We start from the raw sequence: 23,195 nt of genomic DNA, 5'->3' as shown, positions 1-23,195 counted from the left end.
TCTTGGGTTTGATTTGATTAGGCATATGTTTCCAAATTACATTCTTGAGAAGGGTCATGGAGATGAAGGGTAAATGAAGAAATTCTGTAACTGTGTTGAGAGTGGCAAAATATTTTTACCTTTAAACTCTGAATGTGCTGGAAGTACTTCGGCTCTAAAAAACATTTCTAGGGAGTTCACTACAGGCAATTCAGTAGAACCAGCTGATAAAAAGCTGTTCCTCAACGAGTTATCAAGGCCTGCTTCCAGGAAGTTCCCTGGAGCTGGAGGCTTGCATTTAGCCTGATGGGTAACTGCATCTTTCTGTCTATTCAGCTTTTTACCTTGAAAACTCCCTGAAATTCCAGTTTCCACTTCTAGATCCTGCTGAGAAATTGCTTGTTATTAGTCTGGTTGTACTTCAGTGGTGACTTTCAAAGAAGAAAGTTACACTGTGGTAACCAACCAGCTAAAGCACACAAAAAATAGCTTGTATTTCCTTTTTTTTCCCCTTGTATCTCATTCTCTGTGTCATCTCAAATATGAAAATTAAATTAAAAATAATTAAGAACTAATCTCTTTTATATGAAAGGGTTAAAACATGATGGAATTACACCTTATTCTCATAGGATTTCTATCCAAAATTATTTTGGGTCAATTTTAAGTGCTGGAAATCAGTACAACTCCTAAATTTTCAGTGAAACCATGCCGAGTTATACCATTTCAAAAACAGCTGGGTTTAGTAATCCTTATTCTATTAAAAATACCCAAACCCTTTTATTGATGTTTCATATAAAATGTAAACATTCAGTTGTTTACAAATGTTTTAGAAAAAACTAACATTCTTTCCTTTGACAATGAAATAGTTTAACAAGAACTTTTGTAGTAGAATCATTGTAAGAAATCTTAAGAAAATATTAATTAGAACCCTAAGCAGTTTGCAGCTCTTGATTTCTCCAGAGTTTGCACCAAGGTAATGTCCAATATAAATATTTCCTGTTTGAAAACTGAGAGCACCTGTGGACAGACAAATCCTTTGAAGTCTCTGCAATCCTCTGTGACCTTGAGTGATTTCCTTGAAATCCTGAGCTGCTCTTCAGTTCATGGACTGAAGTTCATTTCGAAAATGCATTGCTGAAGGTTCAAAAAACTGGAAGAAAAGTTTAGAGAAGTTTAAGCTGTGGGTTGTTAACCACTGTTAACAGGAACTGAGTTAACCAACAACTGTGTGATTTCTAACCCTCTCAACAGACTCAAAATAGAACTGCATTACAAGGAGAATCCTCTTAGAATTTGATGCTCATTACCTGGATCATCAAAGCTCAGTTGTTATGTACGGCAATGACTATTCCTCCTAAACTTTATTTTTCCGATGTTTAAACTGAAAAATTACGTAACAATATGCACTAAAAGCTTTATAATAGCAGTGTACAGAAGCTAAATAATTTTCCTGCTCTTGTTTGTTTCTCTATTCTTTTTTCTTCTCACCTGACATCATCAGCATCTTCCACTTATTATGTAACTTTTCTCCTGCCATGCTGCTATGTTCTCTGCATCCAAGTAATACCCAGGACTCAGCAACTTTGGTCCATTCAGTGACTTTTTATCTTCCTGTGCTCTCAAATATAAAAGCTGGCCTCTGCTTCTTTTTCTGAATTTATCATCAAAATTTTAACACCACCTCCTAATCTAGTTTGATTCACTCCATCACTCCACGTTTTATTACATGAGAAACTGTAATATAATGTTAAATATAAAAATTAAGATAGCTAAATTTAGAAATAAGATGCATAAGATGATGTGGCAGTGGCATAAGCATTGTGAGTTATATGGCAAAGGTAGTACTAGCAGCTCTTTAAAAGGGGACTCTTTATATTCTAAATCAAGCAAATTTTAAAACAAACTAAGTGTGCAATTCACCTACCAAGGTCAGTCATAAATTAGTATTCAGCTCAAAGACTTAGGAAGATTCAAAATGAAAACAAAGCCAAAATATGCTGTATGGGGGGAAAAAAAAAAAAAAAAGCTAGAATATCTTTTACCTCATTTGTCAGAAAGTTTTGCTCTTCTTTCAAGAAATTTTTTATTTATCTAATTTAAATAAATGGGTCTTGTTTGTTACAGTGTAGAGCTTCTTTTGGATGGCAGATATTACTGTACCCTACAGAAGAACATGAACCATAGAAATGTGCCTGTTCCAACCCCCATGTATAAATCACGGGGATGCCACATCTTCAAACCTTCCACCTAATTTTGCTGACCTTACACAGAGAGAAAGTCCTCTTAGAGTAACTCTGATGCTTTATTTTTTCCATAGTATAAATAGCACAGGGATATCACCACAGTTAGCACCTGCCACCACTAACTTACAAAACCTTTTGAGAGAAAAAGGGGCTTATCTTACAAGTATCTTACAGCATTTTCTGTGGTCCAAAACCTAGCATCTGTCATTTTATACATTTTGTAGTCCTTTGGTTGTATTAGGTTATGCCAACATACAGTCTAACAAAACACAGAGAGAGCACTTTGCTAGTTTAATTTCTTTGTTTTGACCAATACAGTTTTTGTTCTGCAAGGCTATTGCTACTCCCCAGCGCAAACCCATTTACACTGAAATATCTTGTGTATCAAGTTGCAAGTGGATGGCTGCTATTGAATTTTCCCAAGTGTTTTCCCACTTGTTCCAATGGAGAATTGAACCCTTTATTTAAATATTAAGACCAGAAGATGAATGCTATCCCAATCCATGTATAAAAAGAATTCAGGTGAATTACTTTATTTTAACCTGGATTTTTTTTTTTTAAATTTTTTCTTCAGAGAATGGTGCTGTTTAAATTTAAAATATAGAAAAATATGAAAAATATAGAAAATACATTGCAATAAAAGTTTGCTACTAAGCTTCCTGGTTTGCAAAGCTTGACTTGGTGCAGTATGTACGGAAATATAAATACAGAGTTCCATCTAAGATACTTCTGTTGTCTGTGCAATCCTGGCTGCCCCTCCCTGTGAGGGTGGTGAGGCCCTCACACAAGTTACTCAGAGAAGCTGTGGATGCTCCATCCTTGGAGTTTTCAGGATCAGATTGTAATGGACTTGGAAAGTGGAAAGTGTTCCTGCCACAGGAGGGGTGTGGAATCCTATGATCTTCCAAGCTCCCCTCCAATCCAAACCAGTCTATAATGACAACATCCAAATGTTTAAAGGCGTATATTTTATTAGAAACACCTTCTTATTTATACAAACATCCAAATTAAAAAATTTCTGTGTAATTTACATACTCTTAGCTAACACGTATAGTAAGAGAAAAGCTGATTAACCTGAAGAGAAAATTATTAAATGGAGGGGGAAGAAAAAGTTCTCTAAGGAGCACTTTGAAAAGTACTCAGTGCCCAAAGTTCTCTCAAATCTTAGGAGATAAAATACACAAAAATGAATTTTTCATTTCTGTAATATATGGTCCATTATTTAAGCCATAAGAAAATTGCTTAGTAGTGTACTGAACTAGTACCAAACAGCTTAGAAAAGAGCTCTTCATTTCATGAAACTCTGTGTCATTACACTAACAAGGCTGCACATTCCAGCTGAGGCTCTGAATCCAGAACATGAAGTAAAAAACTCTTCTTGCTCTTCCTTCAAAGCCAAAGAAAGTGTCTGGCCAGAAAATAATGATAGGAGTTGAAAATGACCTTTGATTCCAGTGCTAACAACCTGCTTTAACAACAGGGTTCATGAAATGCCTGATTTATTCTCTGTGTGCCTCCAAAGACAGTAGGTAGCTGCTGGCTTTAAGCACGTGACTTGGTGAATGATATTCTGCACTCCAATCTGCACTAATAAAAATCCTAGAAAGCTGCACTACAAGAACTGGTGCAATGGAAATCTGTTTATTTCAATTAATTAATTAGATGTTTTCCTCCTTCTGTTTTTTCTTTAAACAAAAGTACCACGAACTCAAAAAAGTAATTTAAGAAAGCTAATATAACTGAAATAATGCACAAAATGCACTTTTTAAATTGAGTAACTGTAACAGTAAATCTATTGGACCTAAGGGAGCCAAAGATTAACTGCCCTTGAAGCATGCCATGCTTTGTTCACCTAACTTTTGCATCTCCTCTCTTTGAAATGAAAAGCTTACATAATTTTAATATATTTTTAAAGCAAAATGAATCCTGGTTGTTGAAAGTAACAACTGGTGATACAACATTTGAATTAGAAACCTAGCAGTGTGTATCACAAATATTATTAGTTATAACTGAGTACACAAATGGGGAAATGCAATTTAGGAAGAAGAGCTTGGTCAAAATTTACATAATTTTTAATATTCTTCATAATTCAAAACACCCCAGCTGTCAACACTGTTCTCTTTTCTAAGTCTTGCTGCTGGATTTCTGTCATTCTGTAATGCTACTACAGAACATAATTTCTGAGCATCTGAGGATGTTTGTGAGCTTGCACAGTAGCATTTAAAAATATTTATAGTCAGCACTTAGTCCTAGACTTTGGAAGTATTTTAAAAGCCTGGTTCTAATGCTATTATTAATATACAAGGTTTAGTGTAAATATTTCATCACTACCAAGGGAAATGGCAAGTATGTTCCAAATATTTCAAGATCCAAAATGTGAATGGTTTAATGAAATCTCTGGAGTCTTGGCAAGCTGAGGAGCTGGCCTCTAAACAGAAGTTGCCATGATCAGACATGAACTTTTGCAATACCTTCTTTCTCTGACTGAGATAAGTAATTTGCACACACAGTCAATATTTTAACAGCAGGATTAGTAACTCTGACACAAATGCTAAATTTAGCACTGGGCCGGGTTGGAGTGGCCAGGAGTTGGCAGCTGTGACCTCTTGAGAGACATCTGCAGGAACATTTCTAAGAGACACTGTCTCCTACCTTCCTGCCCTCACAATTCCATAGAAGCTGCTGGCAGCACACTCCATCTCTGAGAGACAGCATTTTCCAGATCATACTGGTAGCAAAAATTAGAGTCTGGTAGAGCAGCAGCCTTCTAGCAGAGCTGAGGTGCCTCAATCAGCAGACCTGCACTGTCTTGTTTCCTTTGAGTTGCCAAAGCTCTTGGCTGCCCACAAGATTTCCCTCAGCCTGCTTTACATAGAAAAGCAGGAAATAATCTAGGAAATAAAGGTACAGCCTGATCTCCACTCATACCAGATTTCCAGTTTCTGGCTTTTTTGATGTAGGGAGTTTGTGCATTTGGTGCTATCTAAATGCCATTGTTCTCTCCCTAGCTGTATAAAATAAACTAAATGTACCAATCATATTGACTGTAATGTACAGTGAGATCCAAAATTCTATAGCAATGATGCAAATTAATGTATTTTTTTACCAAGGAAATAGGACCCCACTAACTTTATTTAGGCAAAAAAAGGGAAAAATATATATTTAAAGCATTAAAGACTTAAAGTTTAATGACTGATTACTGACTGATTACTCTAGACATGCTCATCAATTTGCGGGGCACATGTCTCTTCTGGGCCTCATGGATATCTAAACATGTAATCATGTTCTACCTGATTCAAACAAACTTAAGCAAAGATTTTTCAGCTTTATCTGCATAAGGCAGTACAGTTATATGAAAAACAAAAGGAAAAATGTACTGCAATATATAGAAATAGGGACTCTTGACTCACAAACTTTATACTGCAGTTATAATCCTTTATACTATATAACTTTTTTGGGAGACTTACAGTACTAGCTCACTGAGAAAACCTCAGGATATTAAAATTCTTATCTCTTTCACTTCATTGCTTCAACAGATATTTCTACCATTCCTTACAACAGGTTAAGAAATAGAAGATTTAAGATCAGTTTGTTTGCTGAGAATTACATCCTATGCTGTCTTACAGAGCATTTTCTGCTCAGTGCAGCATGGGTTAGAGAGAAGTGTTTACATTTCCCCTCCTCAAACAGCCTTTCTGCATTGTACTGGATGCTACAGCTGATTTTTTTGAGAAAACATTCTAGTATTACTCAGAAAGGACTGACGAACTGAGTTGCAACAGTAAATGAAAAATTGAAATAATGCTGGCCAAGTAAACTTATTACATATTATAGATGAGTATTCAGAAAATTTACTACTCACTTCCATATTGTCTTTTGAAAGATAAACAACCCAGTACACCAGGTTGAATCCTGCAAATGCCAGTGGAAAGAGGATCCTGGAATACTGGTCTATTTTACTTGCGCCTCCAATAGCTGGTGGTTGTGGTGGGGCTGGTGGGGGAACCGACAGTGGATGACACTGGGATGCAGTATTTGATATTATGTTGGTTTCAGGAGACTGCTCTGCTTGAGATATTATGGAGTTTACTCGCTTCTTCAGGTTAGAGTTGGAGTCAGAATGCTGTGAAAGAAAAAAAGAACAGGTAAAAAAAAGGTGATATTTGCACACAGAGTCTTAGGTTTTGTGATCTTTAGACTTCTTTCCACCTTTTCACTTAATTCTGATTTTATTGTTGCTTCCCTGCTACAGTGCAATTGCAGAAAATCACAGAAGTAATGCATCTATGCAGAAGGATATGTATGTTTATGGCCTAAAGCTTTGTTGTAAAGCCATGAAAGAAAATGTGCTTTTCGTATTTTTAACATTGTGGTAAGTGGAAACTCTAAGAGAAAAAGATGGAGCTAAGAGGAAAAGAAGGTAATGGTGTATCTAAACTGCAGTAAACTGGTGTGACTGACATTTGTGTAGATATAAATCAAGATTAAATAAAACAGCAATACGGGCTGGCTTGGGTGCAGGCTTCCCTGGCTGAACCCATTGATGAGTTTGGTAAACACTGGATGGAGTCAAGCAGACATGCAAGAACTAGAAAACTGCTGCACAAAAGGCAATGGACTAACTTTACAGCTGCTGAAGACAGGAATGCTAAATCGTCCTCTTGTTTTTTCTAGGATAAAATTTCATTTTTAAATACATCTCGTAATTCCAACAGCATTTCCATGCATACAGCGGAAGACAAATATACTTAACTGTAATGGGACTATTTTTGTTTTCATTTGTGGCGAAATGAAACCAAATTACTCCCATATTTTGTGCCGTATTCACAGCCAGGTCCAATTACTCTTCAGAAAGCTGTATTAAAACTCTTATGAAAATTCAGCCAGAACTCAGGGACATGTAGAGCTTACCTCTTAGTTACTAGGCTAATATGTAAATTACTTTTGTACATCTGTTTTATCTGGGGCCACGTTGCCACAATTTTACTTTCATAAGAGTGGAAGTAATAGAGTTCTTCCTTCCAGAAATGATTTAGGAAGAGGATCTACCACAGGCTCTAAGCCTGCTCTAATGGATATCCATTACCCACCTTCACAGTAGCGTCAAATAGGACGAAATATACAAAAACCTTGCTGCTACTGCCATAGCCCACAATGGCCATGAGTGGATGCATGGCAGCAGCTCTAAGATTCATCTCATGGCTGAGAAAATACAGAAGGATACCAAGAGTGACTTTGCTTGTTCGCTGTTTGTTTTAGGATGAAGTACTGTAGTGTTAATATGCATCTTGAGCCTAAGACTTTGTCCATAAAACTAATTTCCAAGATTATTGATGAAAAATCTCGTGCACAAAACCACACAATATACACAGATGTTTCTGGATTTGAATATGAAGCTTTTTTGGTCATCATAACGAGATGACCAAATGACTGAAGCAGATGAGGAAAGTCTTGAAAAATGTAAATAACTCCCAATATTACAGCACATACATCTATAGTAAAATGGAAGACTAACACTGGAATGATTTTAAGGCAGAAAAATGCTATTGGATGGGCAATTTCCAAAGTCATTCATTGGGAGTGATTTAATGACAGCCATTCACGTAAATGCAGCCTGCTGTCAGCATTTTTTGGGATTTATCTTGCAGGATTTCTAAGCATGGGAACAGATTTTAGTCAATCAGACAAATGACTGAGTCACTAAAAGGAAAGGAAGCATTTTCTGAAACACATTGCCCACTCTTGTTCTTAGGCCACAATTTCTAGATAACAGGCTAACCTAGCACAGCTGGTCTCTCCTGGGTGACTTAAAAGAGTTGTTACAGGAATTATCCTTCCAGAAGTCATTGTTACTGTCAGAGAATAGGAATATGTGACATTGCCACAACAGGATGCCAAGTTCTGCTCATGAATGAATGGAATGGCATCCAACTAAAATTAGGGAGAAATGGATTGCTCAGAGCTGATTTTAGTCTAAATAAAAGGTGAAGAGAGCATCATCTTACTTCAAAAGGAAAAAATGTACTTCTTCTGTATGTATTTCCCTTACCTATTGCCTTTTTTCTTCCCCTACAACCAATCACCGCTTCCAATTTGCCCTCTATACATTATGACTGGTGTCATGTTCTGAATGGGTATTAAACAGCATTCCTGCTCTGTACCTATCTGGAACACAGATGTGTACTGTATTTTCCAGTAACACAGCAAACAACAGACAGATTTAAATGGAGGATGATCTACAGATGTGTCATAGAAACAGAAAGAGGGTTATCCATGTTCACTTGCACTAATCATAATAATAATCCCACTCTATAAGCAGACTGTCTGGCTGAGCCAGCCTTCCTGCTTTCACTCAAATCCTTTTCCATTTTGCCTGCATGCCCTGCTTTGAACAGAACTGTGCAAACTTGTAAGGTATCTTGTTTTCCAATTTACTGACCTTTTGTGGAAACTATGTGGTTCCCAAAAAATACAAGTGTTAAGGTGAATCTTAGCCCTTTTTATCTACAATATTCTGGCACAAGGTGGGTCAAATTCTACTCTGGATTATCCAAGCATGACTCAGGAATTACAGTACTGAGGTGATGGAGTTAATAGCAAGTAGAACAGATGTAGTGTATGATATTTGGATGATGTTTAGTACTGAACATATTTCTGGAGGTAGTAAAATCTTTGTGATCATCTGAATAGGCACTTGGAAAAGTGTAATCCTAGACATTATTTTATTTATATTTATTAAATCCCATTCCTATAGAAGGAGGATTGCTAAAGTAGGAGGATAATCTCATTGTGATTTCATCTCAAGAAAAAACCCTGAGTAGTTCTTTACACTGTCTTTAATAGTCCTGCATCCCCATAGCAGCAAACTCAGAGCCAAGTCTATTTTCTTCTAAATCCCTACTCAGGATATGGAATTCTAAGTCCAAATTTATCTCAGATGTATAATGAGGATGTTTCTCAGTATGGGAGTTGTTTGTAGACCAGACTGCTGTCCCAGAACCACAACTCATATTTTTCATTGGAATTCACTGCTAAACCAAGAAGAGGAGGCAGTGAGGAGACCATATAATTTCTTATTCCAGTTCTAAACAGCAGCTACAGTAATCCGTCTACTATATCTAGATTTAACTTCTCCTTTTGACAAAGATTACATACAATAACATCATGAAATGTTAACAAAACACAGAGAGAAAATGGAAATGAATAGCCTATTTTGCATAGCTCACAAAGCAAATCACTCAAGTAAGGACTGTTTTACAAGTAGCAAGAACAAGAAGCCTGAGGCACAGCACACTGCATCGTAAGGAAATAATGGGTTTTCTTAAGTCACTGAACCTCGACTCAGAGGAGTACTCTTGCACTCATGTGGAATGTTAGTCCATCAGACAATTAAACTTGCAACTCTGTGTGAGTAGGCAGCGACACAGACCAGATTTCCAGTTCATTGTTTAATGTGAGGCACCACCACACTGGACAAGACAAACCCTGCTATGTAGACGGCCTGTAAGGTACAGTCTGCCTTCTTATTAAGCTTTTGCAGCCAAGCTGTCTCACCCCCTGGAAAGCTCACAAAGCACTCTCATCCTGTCTATAAGGCTCTGCTCTCACAACTCTCCTCTGTATCACTAGAATTTGCTTATACTCAGAATATCTCAGGAGGCTTTCATCAAATTTCTTGCCTTCCAGATAAAAAAAAAAAATACAGCATGCATAACCCTGAAGTAAACAGAATTCTTCGTCTGTTCTTTCTGATTCTCTTGGTGCATGCTAACTGTGATTTATGAATGCACTTTGTTCTTATGTTTCTTTCCCTCAAGAGATTTCTGTAATTCATATTTGTAGAATTTTCTTCTCTGTTGCTTTGTATTGCAAATGCATATTCTCACTGTTAGTTTAGTTTATGATCTAACAGTAACATGAGTCTCTAATATATGCCACCCAGATACTGGCTAACTTTAAACAAATGAGTATCTGTATGTCCTTTCTTATCTCTCTTTTACATACATCTCCTTTTTCTGCTAGCAATGCAGTAAAAAAGAGATTCATGAGAATAAACTCTAAAAGTTTAGATAGAAGTAATGTGCTATTTCTTCTGCTCTTAATAATTTATTTGGTTAAACACACTAAACTGTCCTTATGTCAAAATACATATACACAAACCAACTTAGAAACAGAACTTAGTGTCTGTAAAAGGAAGAATGCCTAATTAAATATATAACATTTTTTGCCTCTACTCATTAGTCAATACAGTTTGAGTAATTTCAACCATTACAGACATAACAGAACACGCTAGTGACCTATCTCCCAAAGGAGGAGTTAAACATGCTTTAGCCCCTACATCCACCAGTGGGATCTGTAAAAATTCTCCTTGGATATTGAACAATCCATATGCAGCATCTGAACAATCCATATGCAGCACCTTCCAGCAGCAAAGTTCATTACAGTATGCAGCATCATCTTTTGGCCATGTACTAAGGAACCTCATTCAATACAGTCCTGTGTAGTTTCAGTATCCATCTCACGGCAGAGATTCATTATAAACCCTAATCTGGACACTTCTTTGAATGTCTCATCTATGGGATCTGAGTTTAAAAAAAAAAAAAAAAAAAAAAAAAAAAAAAAAAAAAAAAAAAAAAAAAAAAAGTCTATTGCAAATAATGTGTATTGTTTATAGATATAAACAGTATCCTGCAAATTCAAAAGCTGAATACAGTTTAGAAGTCATTAATATCTCTAGCTTTAGGCATCTCTTTTAGGTTACCTTTGCTAGAAACACTGAGGAAAAACATGCAGACTTGTTTTCATCCTTTTTTACCCCAGCAAAAGGGTTAAATCACTTAGGTTAAATGACTCACTTGGAGCATGGGAAAATCATGTTCAAATTCTTTCCTAACCTCCAGGAACTGAAATTCACTTTTCTCAGAATATAGCCTACACATCAGGTGAAGGTGAATAAGGGGCGAGGCTGTTACCTTAATACTTCAAAGCTATTTTATTTGGCATGGAAAAATCTAAATATCTACATACGGAGGAAGCATAACTGAAAAACACCCAATGGCCACTGTATTAAAACTGCTGTCATGTAAACCAGATATGCAGTAAGGAGAGCAGGGACTGGAACCCTGGTCATTCTCTTTACAATGGGAATATGCTATGGTAGAGTTTATTCCTAACATTTATTTGTAGCATGCCAGAAAAAACATACAATTGGCACAGAGCCTCCCTGCTGTCAAAATATGTTTTTACATTCAACAGATTTAAATTTTCAAAGCCACATTTGGCTCTTAAATCTATCAGTGTCTGTCCATATGTTTGTTTTTTTTTTCCTATAACTAAGTTTATTTTATTTTGTTCTCACTATCCTCCTGCAAAAAAAAGTACTGGGATTAGGTCTCAATGTTCTCAGTCAAGACATTAAAGCATGTCGCTGTTTCTAGGATGACACCTAAAGGGTGGTTGATGATCCAGATAGAAGTACTCTGTTACACCAGGATGCTCATTAAACATACCCAATATATTCCGACATAATTATAGGAAACTCAATCCTCTATACCAGTGACATATGGCTGCTCTGCAGTTGGCCAGGGTTGTTAAAGAGAGTAAGAATCCCTTCCTGCCCAAGCCGTGTTGTTTTGAAACACAAGGCTGGAGGGAGAAGGAAGCTCTCCCAGAGGTATTTCACTGCTCTGTCCTGATCCTTGTTAAAACATGAGGTCTTTTAGAACATAACTGCAATCAAGCTGTTCCAGGGTGGAACAGCTTTTGTCTTTTACATGTAGCCTCTCACATGGAAAGGATGTCTTTTGATCCGTGGGGTTACTCCCTGACCATCTCACAAAGCATTACTGCAAATGGTGTGGTCCCCACAGCGTGACCAATTCCCTTCCCCTGCAACTTCCAGAACTGGGATCTCCCTAGGAAAAGAAAATCATCAAGAGGAAACAATGTAATGGATATGGAAAATATACATTTGAAACAGATTTCAAAGCTAAATGCCATCATGGTTTTATAGGCGTATGTGTAAGATACTGGTACTGACATGCCAAACTTGGCCACCATATGAGTAAGAACAGGTTTGTGTCAGGGTCCAGATGAATACTCAGCTTGTTACCATCGTGTTCTGCAGTGGAACACCCATAGTTTTGTATTTCACACAGGGATTGCCTGCAGCTGATGAAGAGAGCAAGCCAAATTCTGCTCTCAGCTGACTGAGGTAAATAAAGAGGCTTTGCTGGAGCCAGCCCAGGCCTGGTGGGCTCTCAGCTCTCTGCTGAGCACACGGGCACAGCCACATCTCTCTTACTGAACCCACCACACTCCAGTGCCTGCAGCATTTTCTCCTACTTTCATCCTGCAGTAGAGCAGAATTTGGTCTACTGACATACTTCTTTCTTGAGTGTACAGATTTTTTGGCTACCTGATAAAAACCCGAATGAGAGACTTTAGTTTATTTGAATAAAGCAAAATTTTAAATAAAGTTAACTAGATTGAAGCTTGATAATATTTTAAAAAAATGTTTGGTTTTCTTTCAAGAAACATTTAATCTGGAATTTAAAAAACAAAAAATTCTGTAGATGCATTCATCTTGAGTCTAGGCCCTCACTCAAGCAGGAAAAGTTTCTAAACTGGCTATTTTGTAAGTCTTCTCTATTTTCATTGGTAGCAAACCTGTTTATGCCAAACTCCCTGGACTTCTCTTGTGAGGTGCTGGGTCTACCTGTCATACAAAAATTACTAGTTCAGACATCCTGATGTTATTCCCACCATGATTTCCTTTATCCTCTCTTCAGGCAAGTTAAAATTATAGATCATTAAAAACATACAATATGTGTGTTATTCTTAATGCTGCTCCTGGTAGCAGAGTTCCACTGGGAGTTTTATAGCCACAAAATTCTGAAGTATATTTGACTTTTCATTTTAGAAACAGATTCTCTGAAATTAAATAAACCTTTAAGTCCTCATGTAAAAATATCAACTGACTTCTAAAAATGCAAAAGACAGCATTTTTGACACAATTTGCTACTCTTCCTCCAATACCTAAAATTCTAACAACTTTTATGCATTGAAAAATCACACATAAAAATATTACAATCACAAAATAGGTGGAAAATTTTACTATGCTATCTAAAAGAGTAAAAGGAAATTAAAAAGAAAAAAATCATAGATTAGAAAAGGCACTAAGTACAGGGTATGAGAGAAAAAAGTTGTTTTTAAAATCAAATAAAGTAGACTGTTAAAAATAATGTATAATATATGGACTCTCTTAAGCTTTTATTTCTAGTGACTTGGAAAACAGTATTTTTAGAAGAAAGGCAGAGAAAATGAGGAGAAAATAAAAAAAGAGCAGGAGAGTAAGATAAATTATCAAAGAGGTAAAGATTAAGAATTCGGCACTGTAGCAATCAGAAATGAAAAAAAAAACAAACAAAGAAAACAAAACAAAACAAAAAAAAAAAAAAAAAAAAAAAAAAAATAAAAGAGAGAGAGAGAAATCCAGAAGGAAAAGAGTTGAAAAGATTTAGAGATAAACAATTGGAACAAGTTGGGGAATACAGGGAAACAAAGAGTAAATTAGGACCTCAGAAAGGACTTCCTAAATCTACATTAAGAAAGAAACTGAGTGTTATGCTGTGTGCTTTACTTAAAAATAACTGCCCTAGGGCCAGTAATTTAGCTATAGAGGCACAAGGCTCAGTGAGAATGACAGTCCTGAGGATATGGTCATACACTCATGCAATCAGCCTGTGTTAAATACACTGTTAGCATTCAAATTAGACACTTCAGGTCTGTTTCATATGAAATTGTATCACTGACTGCAGTATATCTATTGATGTGAAAACATGCAGAAGTCCCTTCCCCCTTATCTCTACCAAAGGAAAAAAAAATTTAAAAAAGGAATGAAAAAAGAAAGCCTTCTTAAAATCTGTTATCCTATAATCACTCCTTTTTTCCCAGAATGCCCTTCTGCAAGGGAATATTTTAAATCCAATGGCTAATTCTCGTAGAAGCCTTTCTGACTACCTCATCTTGCCTTCAATTTCAAGTACCCTTCATTTTTATGATCTCACTGAGTTTGCTCTTTCTATTACTGCAGTTCTCAAGAGAAAAAAAAAGTGGTGGACATATAGGGCTTGAAAATGACTGTCTTGCTTTGAGAAAGATCAGGTCTGCAGAATTTTGTGGACATTGTGGGCTGTTTTAGAGACCAAGTTTATTTGGGACCTAAATATTATGGAATTTACTACTCTTCTAATTCTGTATGATGTCAGCTAGCTGTAAATAATTTTCTTGAGGAAATTGTTGCAGGGTGCTTCCTACATGTGTATTTTATTCCTAGATGCTTTTTTTTTTTTTTTTTTCCCCTAGTTTTTACTTGGAAAACCTAACAAGTTCATATTTACAAAACAGGAAGGAGTGTCTTCAGTTTGACCTTTGCTTGTTTATGGCTGAATATTTTGATAAGAAATCTGAGTCTTTTCTGAGTCTTTTAACTTCTTTGTCTTTTATTCATTTGTGCAACAGAAATTTTATATTTGGTTCTTAGCTTGGTCTGCTGTGATTCTTAGACCATGTAAATCTGGAGGAGCCCTATCATCAGGAACAAGTTCTTAGCTTATCTGGGCAGAAGCAGAAGATTGTTTTGTGGAACAGTTGTTTTCCTGAGACTGGGAATGTGAGGGGAGTGGTGGCAGTGGCTGTGGGTGCACCAGCAGCACATACAGAGTCAGCCTGTTTTCAAATTGCTCAGCAGGAACTTCAGTGAAAACAAAAGCAGTATTTTTCATTTTGTTTTTTCCTTTCTAGTACATCTCCTTATAATTAACTCAAACTTGAATGAGGAGGTGTGTGAAGGACAGGTCCAAGATGTTGTTCCTCTTCCAGATGTAGTAGCTATCAATATTTTCTTCTTGCTATATAAAACCAGGTGAACTTTTTGGGGTTTTTTCTGAGTTTATCCTCCAAGAAAGAGTCAGTAAAACTTATCAAATATGATTTTAATAGCTTGAAAGTACTTAAAGGTTGTAAATTTAACTGTTATTTATCAGCAAATGTGGAAAAATTACTATATGAGGGGTAAGGTGCTGCCTTGATATGGGCACCTCTTAGATGGACTCCCTTACTCAGTTACAGATTCAGAGGTTTTGCAAAATGTCATTCAAATTCTGTTATTTCTCTAAAAATGGAAATTGTGGTAGTAAAACTGATTTTGAAACAGGAAGGCCACAGTGATAAATATATTAACATATGCTGTGAGACAGCATTCACGATTTAGCATGAGATTCACAGAGTAAAATTTGCAAGCAATTCTGACACAGTTTTTTTGATACTAGAAAGACTTCCTGTCTTTCTGTACTAAAATCCTTCATTTATGTCTTTTTTCCCCCAAGCTTCCACCAACACAGATTTCGTAAAGGTGGCAGATGCCAAGTTTATGTAAAGGCTCATTACCCACCTTCCAAATGACTCACTTATGGTCTGTACCCTTTTGTACTACAGTGATTCCACAATCATCTGGCCAATGCACGTGCTCATTCCATTGTACTCTGTCCCACAAATTCTGCAGACTTACTGGGAACCACAGCTGCCTGACCACACTGCCTACAGCAGTGCTCAAGAGAAGTATCATGGATATCAGTATAATGGCTTTCCTTAAATATCCTGCCAAATAAACATGTCTCTATGAAATCATACTGCAAATTTAAATAAACACTACAAATAAATGAAGTATTTTTGTTTTGTGGAATCGGAACGATGTCTTTGATAAACAGACACAATCTGGTTACAGAATCTGTTCCAGGTTAACACTTTAATGTTGTTTTGCATTCCCTATTTCAGCTGCCTCTTCCTATATGATGCTTATTATCAGAAAAGCAAGCAATTACCGAGACAATCTCGTCCTCTGCCGGTACAGTTGCTGCTGCTAGTGCTGCTGCCAGTGCTGCTGCCCTGGCTGCCTTCCTCATCGCTCTCTGAGTCTGGAGATTGGTGAAGTAGTTGACAGCTGCAAACTCAATAAGTGCAGAGAAGACAAAGGCAAAGCACACGGCTATGAACCAATCCATGGCGGTGGCATAGGACACCTTGGGCAGAGAATGGCGAGCACTGATGCTTAAGGTGGTCATCGTGAGAACTGTAGTGATTCCTTGAAAACAAGAGAAGGAAATGGGGGGCATTAGAACTTTGCTTCAGCCCTGCCACTCTTGAATTCATATACATGAACAAAACCAAAGCACAACACCCTTTCTGATTTTAGCTGTCATCCTACACCCCAGCTAACCAACAAGACTCCTAAGCATTTTGTATCCTTAAATAACTCATGTATACTGGATTCAACATCTAAAAGGTCTGGAAAAACTTCTTTAATGCATTGAGCAGCCTGAAAGGTAGGATAACAATATTCTACGTGGTGCATCTACTTAAAATCGTGATAAACGTGGCTATAACAAAATTCAGGCTCAAAATACAAAGGAGATTTTCCTTGGGGGGTCAGTAAGTGGAATGTTTGGCAGAAACCTGGATTCGCATATTGTCAATCCCCAACAGTGATCCTATCTTCCTCTTGTTGTTGTACGAGACAGACCATGGCTTACAGGACCCTCACTAAATCAGTCAAATTCTACATTAAAAACAGGCAGAGATCGATCCAGACATTTCAAGTAATAACGCTTGGTCCCCTGAGCTGTTGTCTTTAATCACTGGATACTTTTTTTAAGATTCACTAAGAGTATCTTGATTTGAAAGCACCTGTAGTTACAAATAGTGAAGGACAGAAAAGCTACTTCTCTAGAGCTGCTTATCTATTTCCACAGAGCAAATCTGGCCATGTAGCTCATGGGCCCCGTGGTGCTCTTCACATGAATTCATGAATTTATTCTTTCTATGTTGGAGTGTACAGCATTAATAATGTAGGAAATATACTTACTTCCTACTGCTGCCTGATACAAGCAAAAAATGCAAGAACAAACTCAATCATTTACATACAAGCCTCTGTGACTCATATTTACTTATAATTATGCCCGCTAGAATGTAAAAACTGTGGGTATTTAAAGACAGCAGAGTGGAGAATATCTTCCTGTTCTATTCTCTGCAGCTGGGAAAGGGTAGATGGTGAAGTAAAATATGTTATAATGTCATATTGTAATGGTCATGTTGAGTTGATGAAGCAATAGGCTATGAGTGATGCTCAGAGGAAAGGATGCAGTGTCATAGCATATTGCAGCATCCAGACAGGGTGACATTATTTTCAGAGTTTCTCTGCAACTCTTTCACATGATGTGACTTGCCAGCTGTCTAAGGTTAACTACGTCTCAATGCCATTACTTAACACATTTTAATGAAATACAAATAGGAGATGCTATAGAAATATGTAGGATCCCTATTCCTCCCAAATCTGCCAGACTCATTTTATAATATGAATACAACTATGCTGAGATGTATTTCAATTTCAAAGGTCCAGAATGAATTTTTTGAAATGATGTGTGATTAGAATCTGTCCATGTGCTGTTAGTAATAAAATTGATAAATTCTGTGTCTGAATAAAAACTTAGTGCAGGAGGAATTTAACTTAGGAATAGGTTTCCTATTCTATTACAGATATAGATAAGAATTTTCTCAATGTGGAGTGAATATTGATGAAACACTCTGCACTGTGGAAAGCTACTTCATCAAACTGAATACCAAATTACAGCTGGTAAACTGTGCAACTGCTGATCGTTTACCTTTGTCTTTACATTTTGAACATTTCTTGGTAAGTTTTGAAGAATGTTACATAATGCATAACTGATAACTGGCATCCATTTTGGACGTAAACAAAGTCCTTAAATTATTTTGTGCTGAGAAACTGGCTTAGGCACATTGTTATTCTTCTACTACTAATTTCTCTTCTCTCAAACTTAGTTTTGGCACTTACAAGTAAAAATGAAAATTTATAATTCAAATATTTGCAATATGATGTACTTTGAACCTTCTCCATTTTAAAACTTTTTTACTGAAAAAGACCAAAAGTCTTTTTTTGTCAAAAGGAATTTGCCCTCTTTTCCTTAGATTAAGGTATTCAGAATCCATAGGATTTTGAATGAGTCAGGACTACAAATTCAGACTGTGCCATGGGAGAAATGGAATAAGGAATGAAATATTCTTTTAACATGTTAACATCACTCTTTTCCACAATACAGAAAGGTGTTTATTTTGCATTTTGTATAAAATGTTTTCTCAAGTCCATGTTACTCTTCAGTACAACACCTAAGAGCTGTTATTCCAGCGTGTTTGGGGTATTTCTATTTGCCAAATCGGCCACAGATCTATTTGCACATCTTCAAGCATGTGCAGTTACCTTCCACTCCCACTATGCTGCAAGTATGTTTTACTCAAAATGTACAGGATTTAACTCTACAGTTCAGAGCTGCAACATGAAGCCAAATCAGGTAGCATCAGATCTGGATTATAAACCTCATATATATACATGGACCAGGAGATTCAAAGCTTTGAGAGCATTCATTCAAACCATTGGAAAGAAAAAAAAAAGGCCCTGACATGCAGTATGGATACATCTTTCTCATTATAACTTCAACCTGTGCTAGGGAAATTATTCATCCCACTGATCTTTATCCATCTAAAGCCTTTATTAGTTATTTAGATACTTTTGTAGCCAAGGAGAAGAGAGCACTCCAGAATGAGTGTTAGATGGGGTACATGTCAGATAATAATTCCATTGCGTATGATTATTTATTTATTTATTTATTTATTTAGAGCTTTAACTCATATTGGTTTCACAAGACAATAAATCCATAGGAAAAAAATCCTCTTTAAAAAATGAAGAGGTTGACATTTACTTTGAAACTGTTCCTTCCTGCATATAAAAATATATTGAAAATATGTATTGAAAATCCTAACAAACAAGTCTGGCTAACCAAACATTCTGAGTCAAGAACGTTGAGCCTCATAGGCAAACTGACTTTCATTTGGTTTCACTTTAGTATTTAGTTTTGCTGACTGAAACCTACTAGCTGCCTTTCCTAATCCCCCTGGATTACAGTATCTGATTGATACAATGGATTCAATACAGTGAATGAAATGAATGACAAAAAGAAAAACACAAATACCAGCCACGGTTCTTGCTGGAACAGATTCTTTGTTGATCCAAAACACAACTTGAGACAAGACTACAGTCATGGTGCATGGAATGTATGTCTGAATGAGATAGTAGCCTATTTTCCTCTGCAGATGGAAATAGAGCAGCTGGAGTGAATATTCACCTAAAACAAACAAGTAATGAAAGGAATGAATGAATGGTAGATGTGATGCTGAGCTGTTCAAAGACCTTAATGCAGCATACCAAAAACTGTCCTGGCTGGAACAGACTCCTTGTTAATCCAGAAAGACACCTGAGAAAGAATGACTGTCATAATGCAAGGAGTGTATATCTGTATCATGAAGTAGCCCATCTTCCTTTGCAGGTGGAAATAAACTGTCATGATTACATATTCACCTGTTAAGAGACAAGTATGTCAGCATTATTTTGGCAACATGTGAGTGAATATTATTGGCTTAAACCCAACATAATATGTTCTGATGAAATCACAGACCTCCTAGTGGATAATAAAAATAAGCTGCTTAAAAAAAAAGGTAAAGTGACCTTATGGAAGCAGAGCAGAATGGGATTGTATTGAAAAGCTGTCTTTTAAGAAACAATGGTCAGTCTGTCCAAGGGTTTTACTCTTTAAAATGACAAAAGATAATTAATTTCATTCTATATGAAAAAAACACCCAGTAATCATCAAGATGCTTCACAACACCAGTCGTTTCTACATGGCTCTGTCTTACCTGTGTTAGATTTAATTGTTTCACTAGATACAGTTTGTCCTATGAGGTCATATTGGAGAAGACTGGAAGACTCCTGTGGTACTTCTACTGAATGCAATGGTCCTTTTTTCCATGTATAAATTATTTCACTTTTTGGGTAAGCATCTGAGTAACAGAGGAGAAAATTACCATTACTAATTATGTATTTTATAAGCAATTGAAAAAATAAGGAGAAAAATACATTTTTGTAGCTCAAATGTCCACAGAAACATGCACACTACTCCAGTAAGTTCCTAACCTTATTAATGACAGAATTTTAAAAAAAGCAACACTAAGAGAATGGCTGAGGTCGGGCCTGAGAGGAACTAGCTTTTGCTTCTTAATTTTCTCTAAAACATACATACTGATTACCACACAGCTCAACTAAATACTTTCAAAATTGATTACCACAGACTACATATTTTCAAAATTACAAGTAATATAGTAAATGTAGCAGAGGTTTTATGATTTGTTGAAGGACTAACTACTAAGACTACCAGAAGCGTAAGAATAAACGATAAAACACACTTCAACAGTCTCCCTTCAGTGAATAAATCCATGTCCATATGAATGGTCTGAATCTCAGAGAAAAAAGTAAAATTCTAGTATAAAAATACAACTTAAAGTTTCAGCTATGTCACTAAATAATATCTTAGGATCTTTTGACCTTCTGACCAAATGTGTGACTTTAACAAACAGAAAGATACAGAAAAACTTACAGCTTCCAAATTTCAGTGGACAGGCATGTCCATCCATCGGGAAGTTCACCAACCGCATAGGACAATCAGCATTAATTGTTAGTCTAGAACACATAGTTGTAGATAATGAAAAAACACGGTACCTAGGAAAATGCTGATAGAATCAAAAACACAGGTCAACCAAAAGCAGAAGAACAAGCTCTCACCTCATTGTGTAAAGAATAGTTCCATTCTGCATAATTCTGAAAAGTTTGTTAGGAGTTGTCATATTGTGAGCAATCGATTTTTTTCCATTTCTAAAAAATGTGTCTGGTGTCCAAATTTTACTGACCATTAAATTGTTCAGTTTCAAAATTTCAGTTGGTCCACTAAACTTCAACCTCTCATCGGTCCATGTCTGACGAAAGAAGACATCCATTGTGTATTCCTATGGAAAATAAATAGGGATTCACTTCTGAGTGGGGATCAGCAGTCCCAAGTGGCTGGGGGGACAGAAACTCCATGAGACAACCTAACACATATGTCAATGGCATTTCATTTAATGCTTAAACACTCAATCCTATTATCATTAAGTAGTTACTAAAAAAAGTCATCCAGGAAAACATATCTTATTTTCTTATTATTTGAAGAATAGTTACAAATGAATCAGTGAACAGATAATTTGACATGAGTAAGGAAAAAAAACCAACCCTCATTGTACTCTCATTTCTAAAATTTAAATCAAAGTGACTGAGGGCTAAGGAAATACAAATGCCTACCTTTCAAAGTGCAAAACCGAACTATCAATGTTGAATTGCCAAAAAGAAAAAAAAAAAGACAAGCTTGGCGACTCTTCTGCAGCTTCCTTTGGATATTCAGAAAGTACGGACTGATCTGAGTCACATCAGAGCAGGACTACAGCATCAAGTTAGTATTAATCAATGGGACTTTTTTTCAAGAATTCTTAGTAATATTTTCACAAGTCTTTAGAAAAGAGCTCTCTGCAGAAGTTGCTTAGGAAACAGAGCTAAACCTGGCCAAGGGTAAATTTTGTAAGAATGCAAGGTTATGCGTTTTCTTAGACTGACTGATGAAGAGCAGGGGAAAAACTCCAATAGCACTCGAAACCCACAGCTTCTGGCCTGCAAACTGGACTGCAGACTCAGATGAGTTAGTGTTAGAGGCGTGCGCAAGGGCAAAAATAGCAGCCTACGCCCACCTCTAGAAAGAGAACAGCATCGCCATCCTCCCTTCCACGACTTAACGTGTTCCTGGGGGCTACTGCTGATGTAGTCGCCAGAGTTCACCCAAGGCTGCCTGAGTCTGGGGACACCCAGCACGACCAGGGGCACCCGTGTCGGCAATGGCACCATGCCCCTGCAGCTGCTCATTCGGGTCCCTCCTTCCAGGCAGCGTTCCGCAAAGCTGTGCTGGGACACAGGCACTCAACATCTTCTTCACAGGGTTACAGAGGCTTCTTTACCTCACCTGAGGCTGTGTGCGCCTAGCCCCGGCTGGCGCGGCCGGGAAATAGCTGTATGCAGCTCTGGCCAAACTGCTCTGCTGGGCCCTAGAGATTGTCAAAGAGATTAAGCCTCGTAATCTGCCTTAATGACGGTCAACTCAGATGCCACCGTAATGAATCCCGGGAAAACAGAGCAGGGGCGGCGAGCGGGGCCCTTACCATCTCCACGTCGGACACCGGCCCGAAGCTGGTCACGTAGATGTCCGTCTTGACTTCTGTCACGGCGCCTGCGGGACACAGAGAGGGGCTGGGAGAGGAGCGGGGCCGGGGCTGCGGGAGCCCTGTTCGAGGGCAATGGGACAGCAGCCGGGGCTTGCGGGGCACGGGTAGTTTTGCCGCTTCGCCGCCGCTTTTGGGGTTCCTCCGCCTCCCTCCTGCCACGGCTGCGGGACGAGCCGCTGCTGCCCGGGGCAGCCGGAGCGCTGCCGCTCGCCCTTCCCCACCCGCCGGCTCCCCGAGGGGACGGGGCTTCCCCGCTACCTCCAAATCCCGGTCGGAGCCTGTTGTCGTAGCCGTCCAACAACTTGTCGAGGATCCGAGTGATGTTTTCCGAATAGAGGTCCGCCCCGTCGCCCTGGTCCCCCAGCGCCGTCCCCACGCTGCCGGGAGAGGCGAGTCCCCGTCGGTGCCGCGGCCCGAGCGGTGCCCGGCGAGGCCCCGGCCCCGGGGAGCGCAGGGAGGGGAGAGCCCCGGCCCGCTCCCCCTGCTGCGGGCAGCCCCAGGCTCTCACTCACCTCACAGCGACACACGCCCAGGCCAGCAGCAGAGCCATGCCGCAGGTGTGTGCGGGGACGCTCGGGTGCCCTCAGACCCGTCAGCTGGAGCCAGCGTCGGTGCTCATCCTCGCCCTGGGCCCCGGCGCTCGGCCGGGTGAGGCTGTGGAGAGCCCGGCCGGCTCGGCCCCGGCCCCGCCGTGCTGCGCCGGCCTTT

At 38.2% G+C, this 23,195-nt stretch overlaps 2 protein-coding genes across 2 annotated transcripts in view; one reads left to right on the top strand and one right to left on the bottom strand.

The window, feature by feature from the left end:
- The window catches only part of GABRB2 (gamma-aminobutyric acid type A receptor subunit beta2), a 283,550-nt gene that overhangs the window by 82,019 nt on the left and 178,336 nt on the right, over nt 1–23,195 (top strand). The window lies entirely within an intron of this gene.
- GABRA6 (gamma-aminobutyric acid type A receptor subunit alpha6) lies at nt 1,036–23,037 on the bottom strand. The gene is made up of 10 exons (XM_040078244.1): nt 23,000–23,037; nt 22,746–22,864; nt 22,425–22,492; nt 20,968–21,188; nt 20,783–20,865; nt 20,046–20,189; nt 19,558–19,710; nt 16,106–16,365; nt 6,085–6,345; nt 1,036–1,129 (listed from the first exon to the last, which is right to left on the bottom strand). The coding sequence occupies exons 1-10, from the start codon at nt 23,035–23,037 to the stop codon at nt 1,076–1,078; spliced, it is 1,401 nt and encodes a 466-aa protein (XP_039934178.1). The 3' UTR covers nt 1,036–1,075.

This window comes from Hirundo rustica, chromosome 14 (genome assembly GCF_015227805.2).
Source record: "Hirundo rustica isolate bHirRus1 chromosome 14, bHirRus1.pri.v3, whole genome shotgun sequence".
NCBI classification, from domain to species: domain Eukaryota; kingdom Metazoa; phylum Chordata; class Aves; order Passeriformes; family Hirundinidae; genus Hirundo; species Hirundo rustica.
The sequence above is the reverse complement of the archived record's forward strand: the minus strand, read 5'-3'. Positions and strand labels throughout refer to the sequence as shown.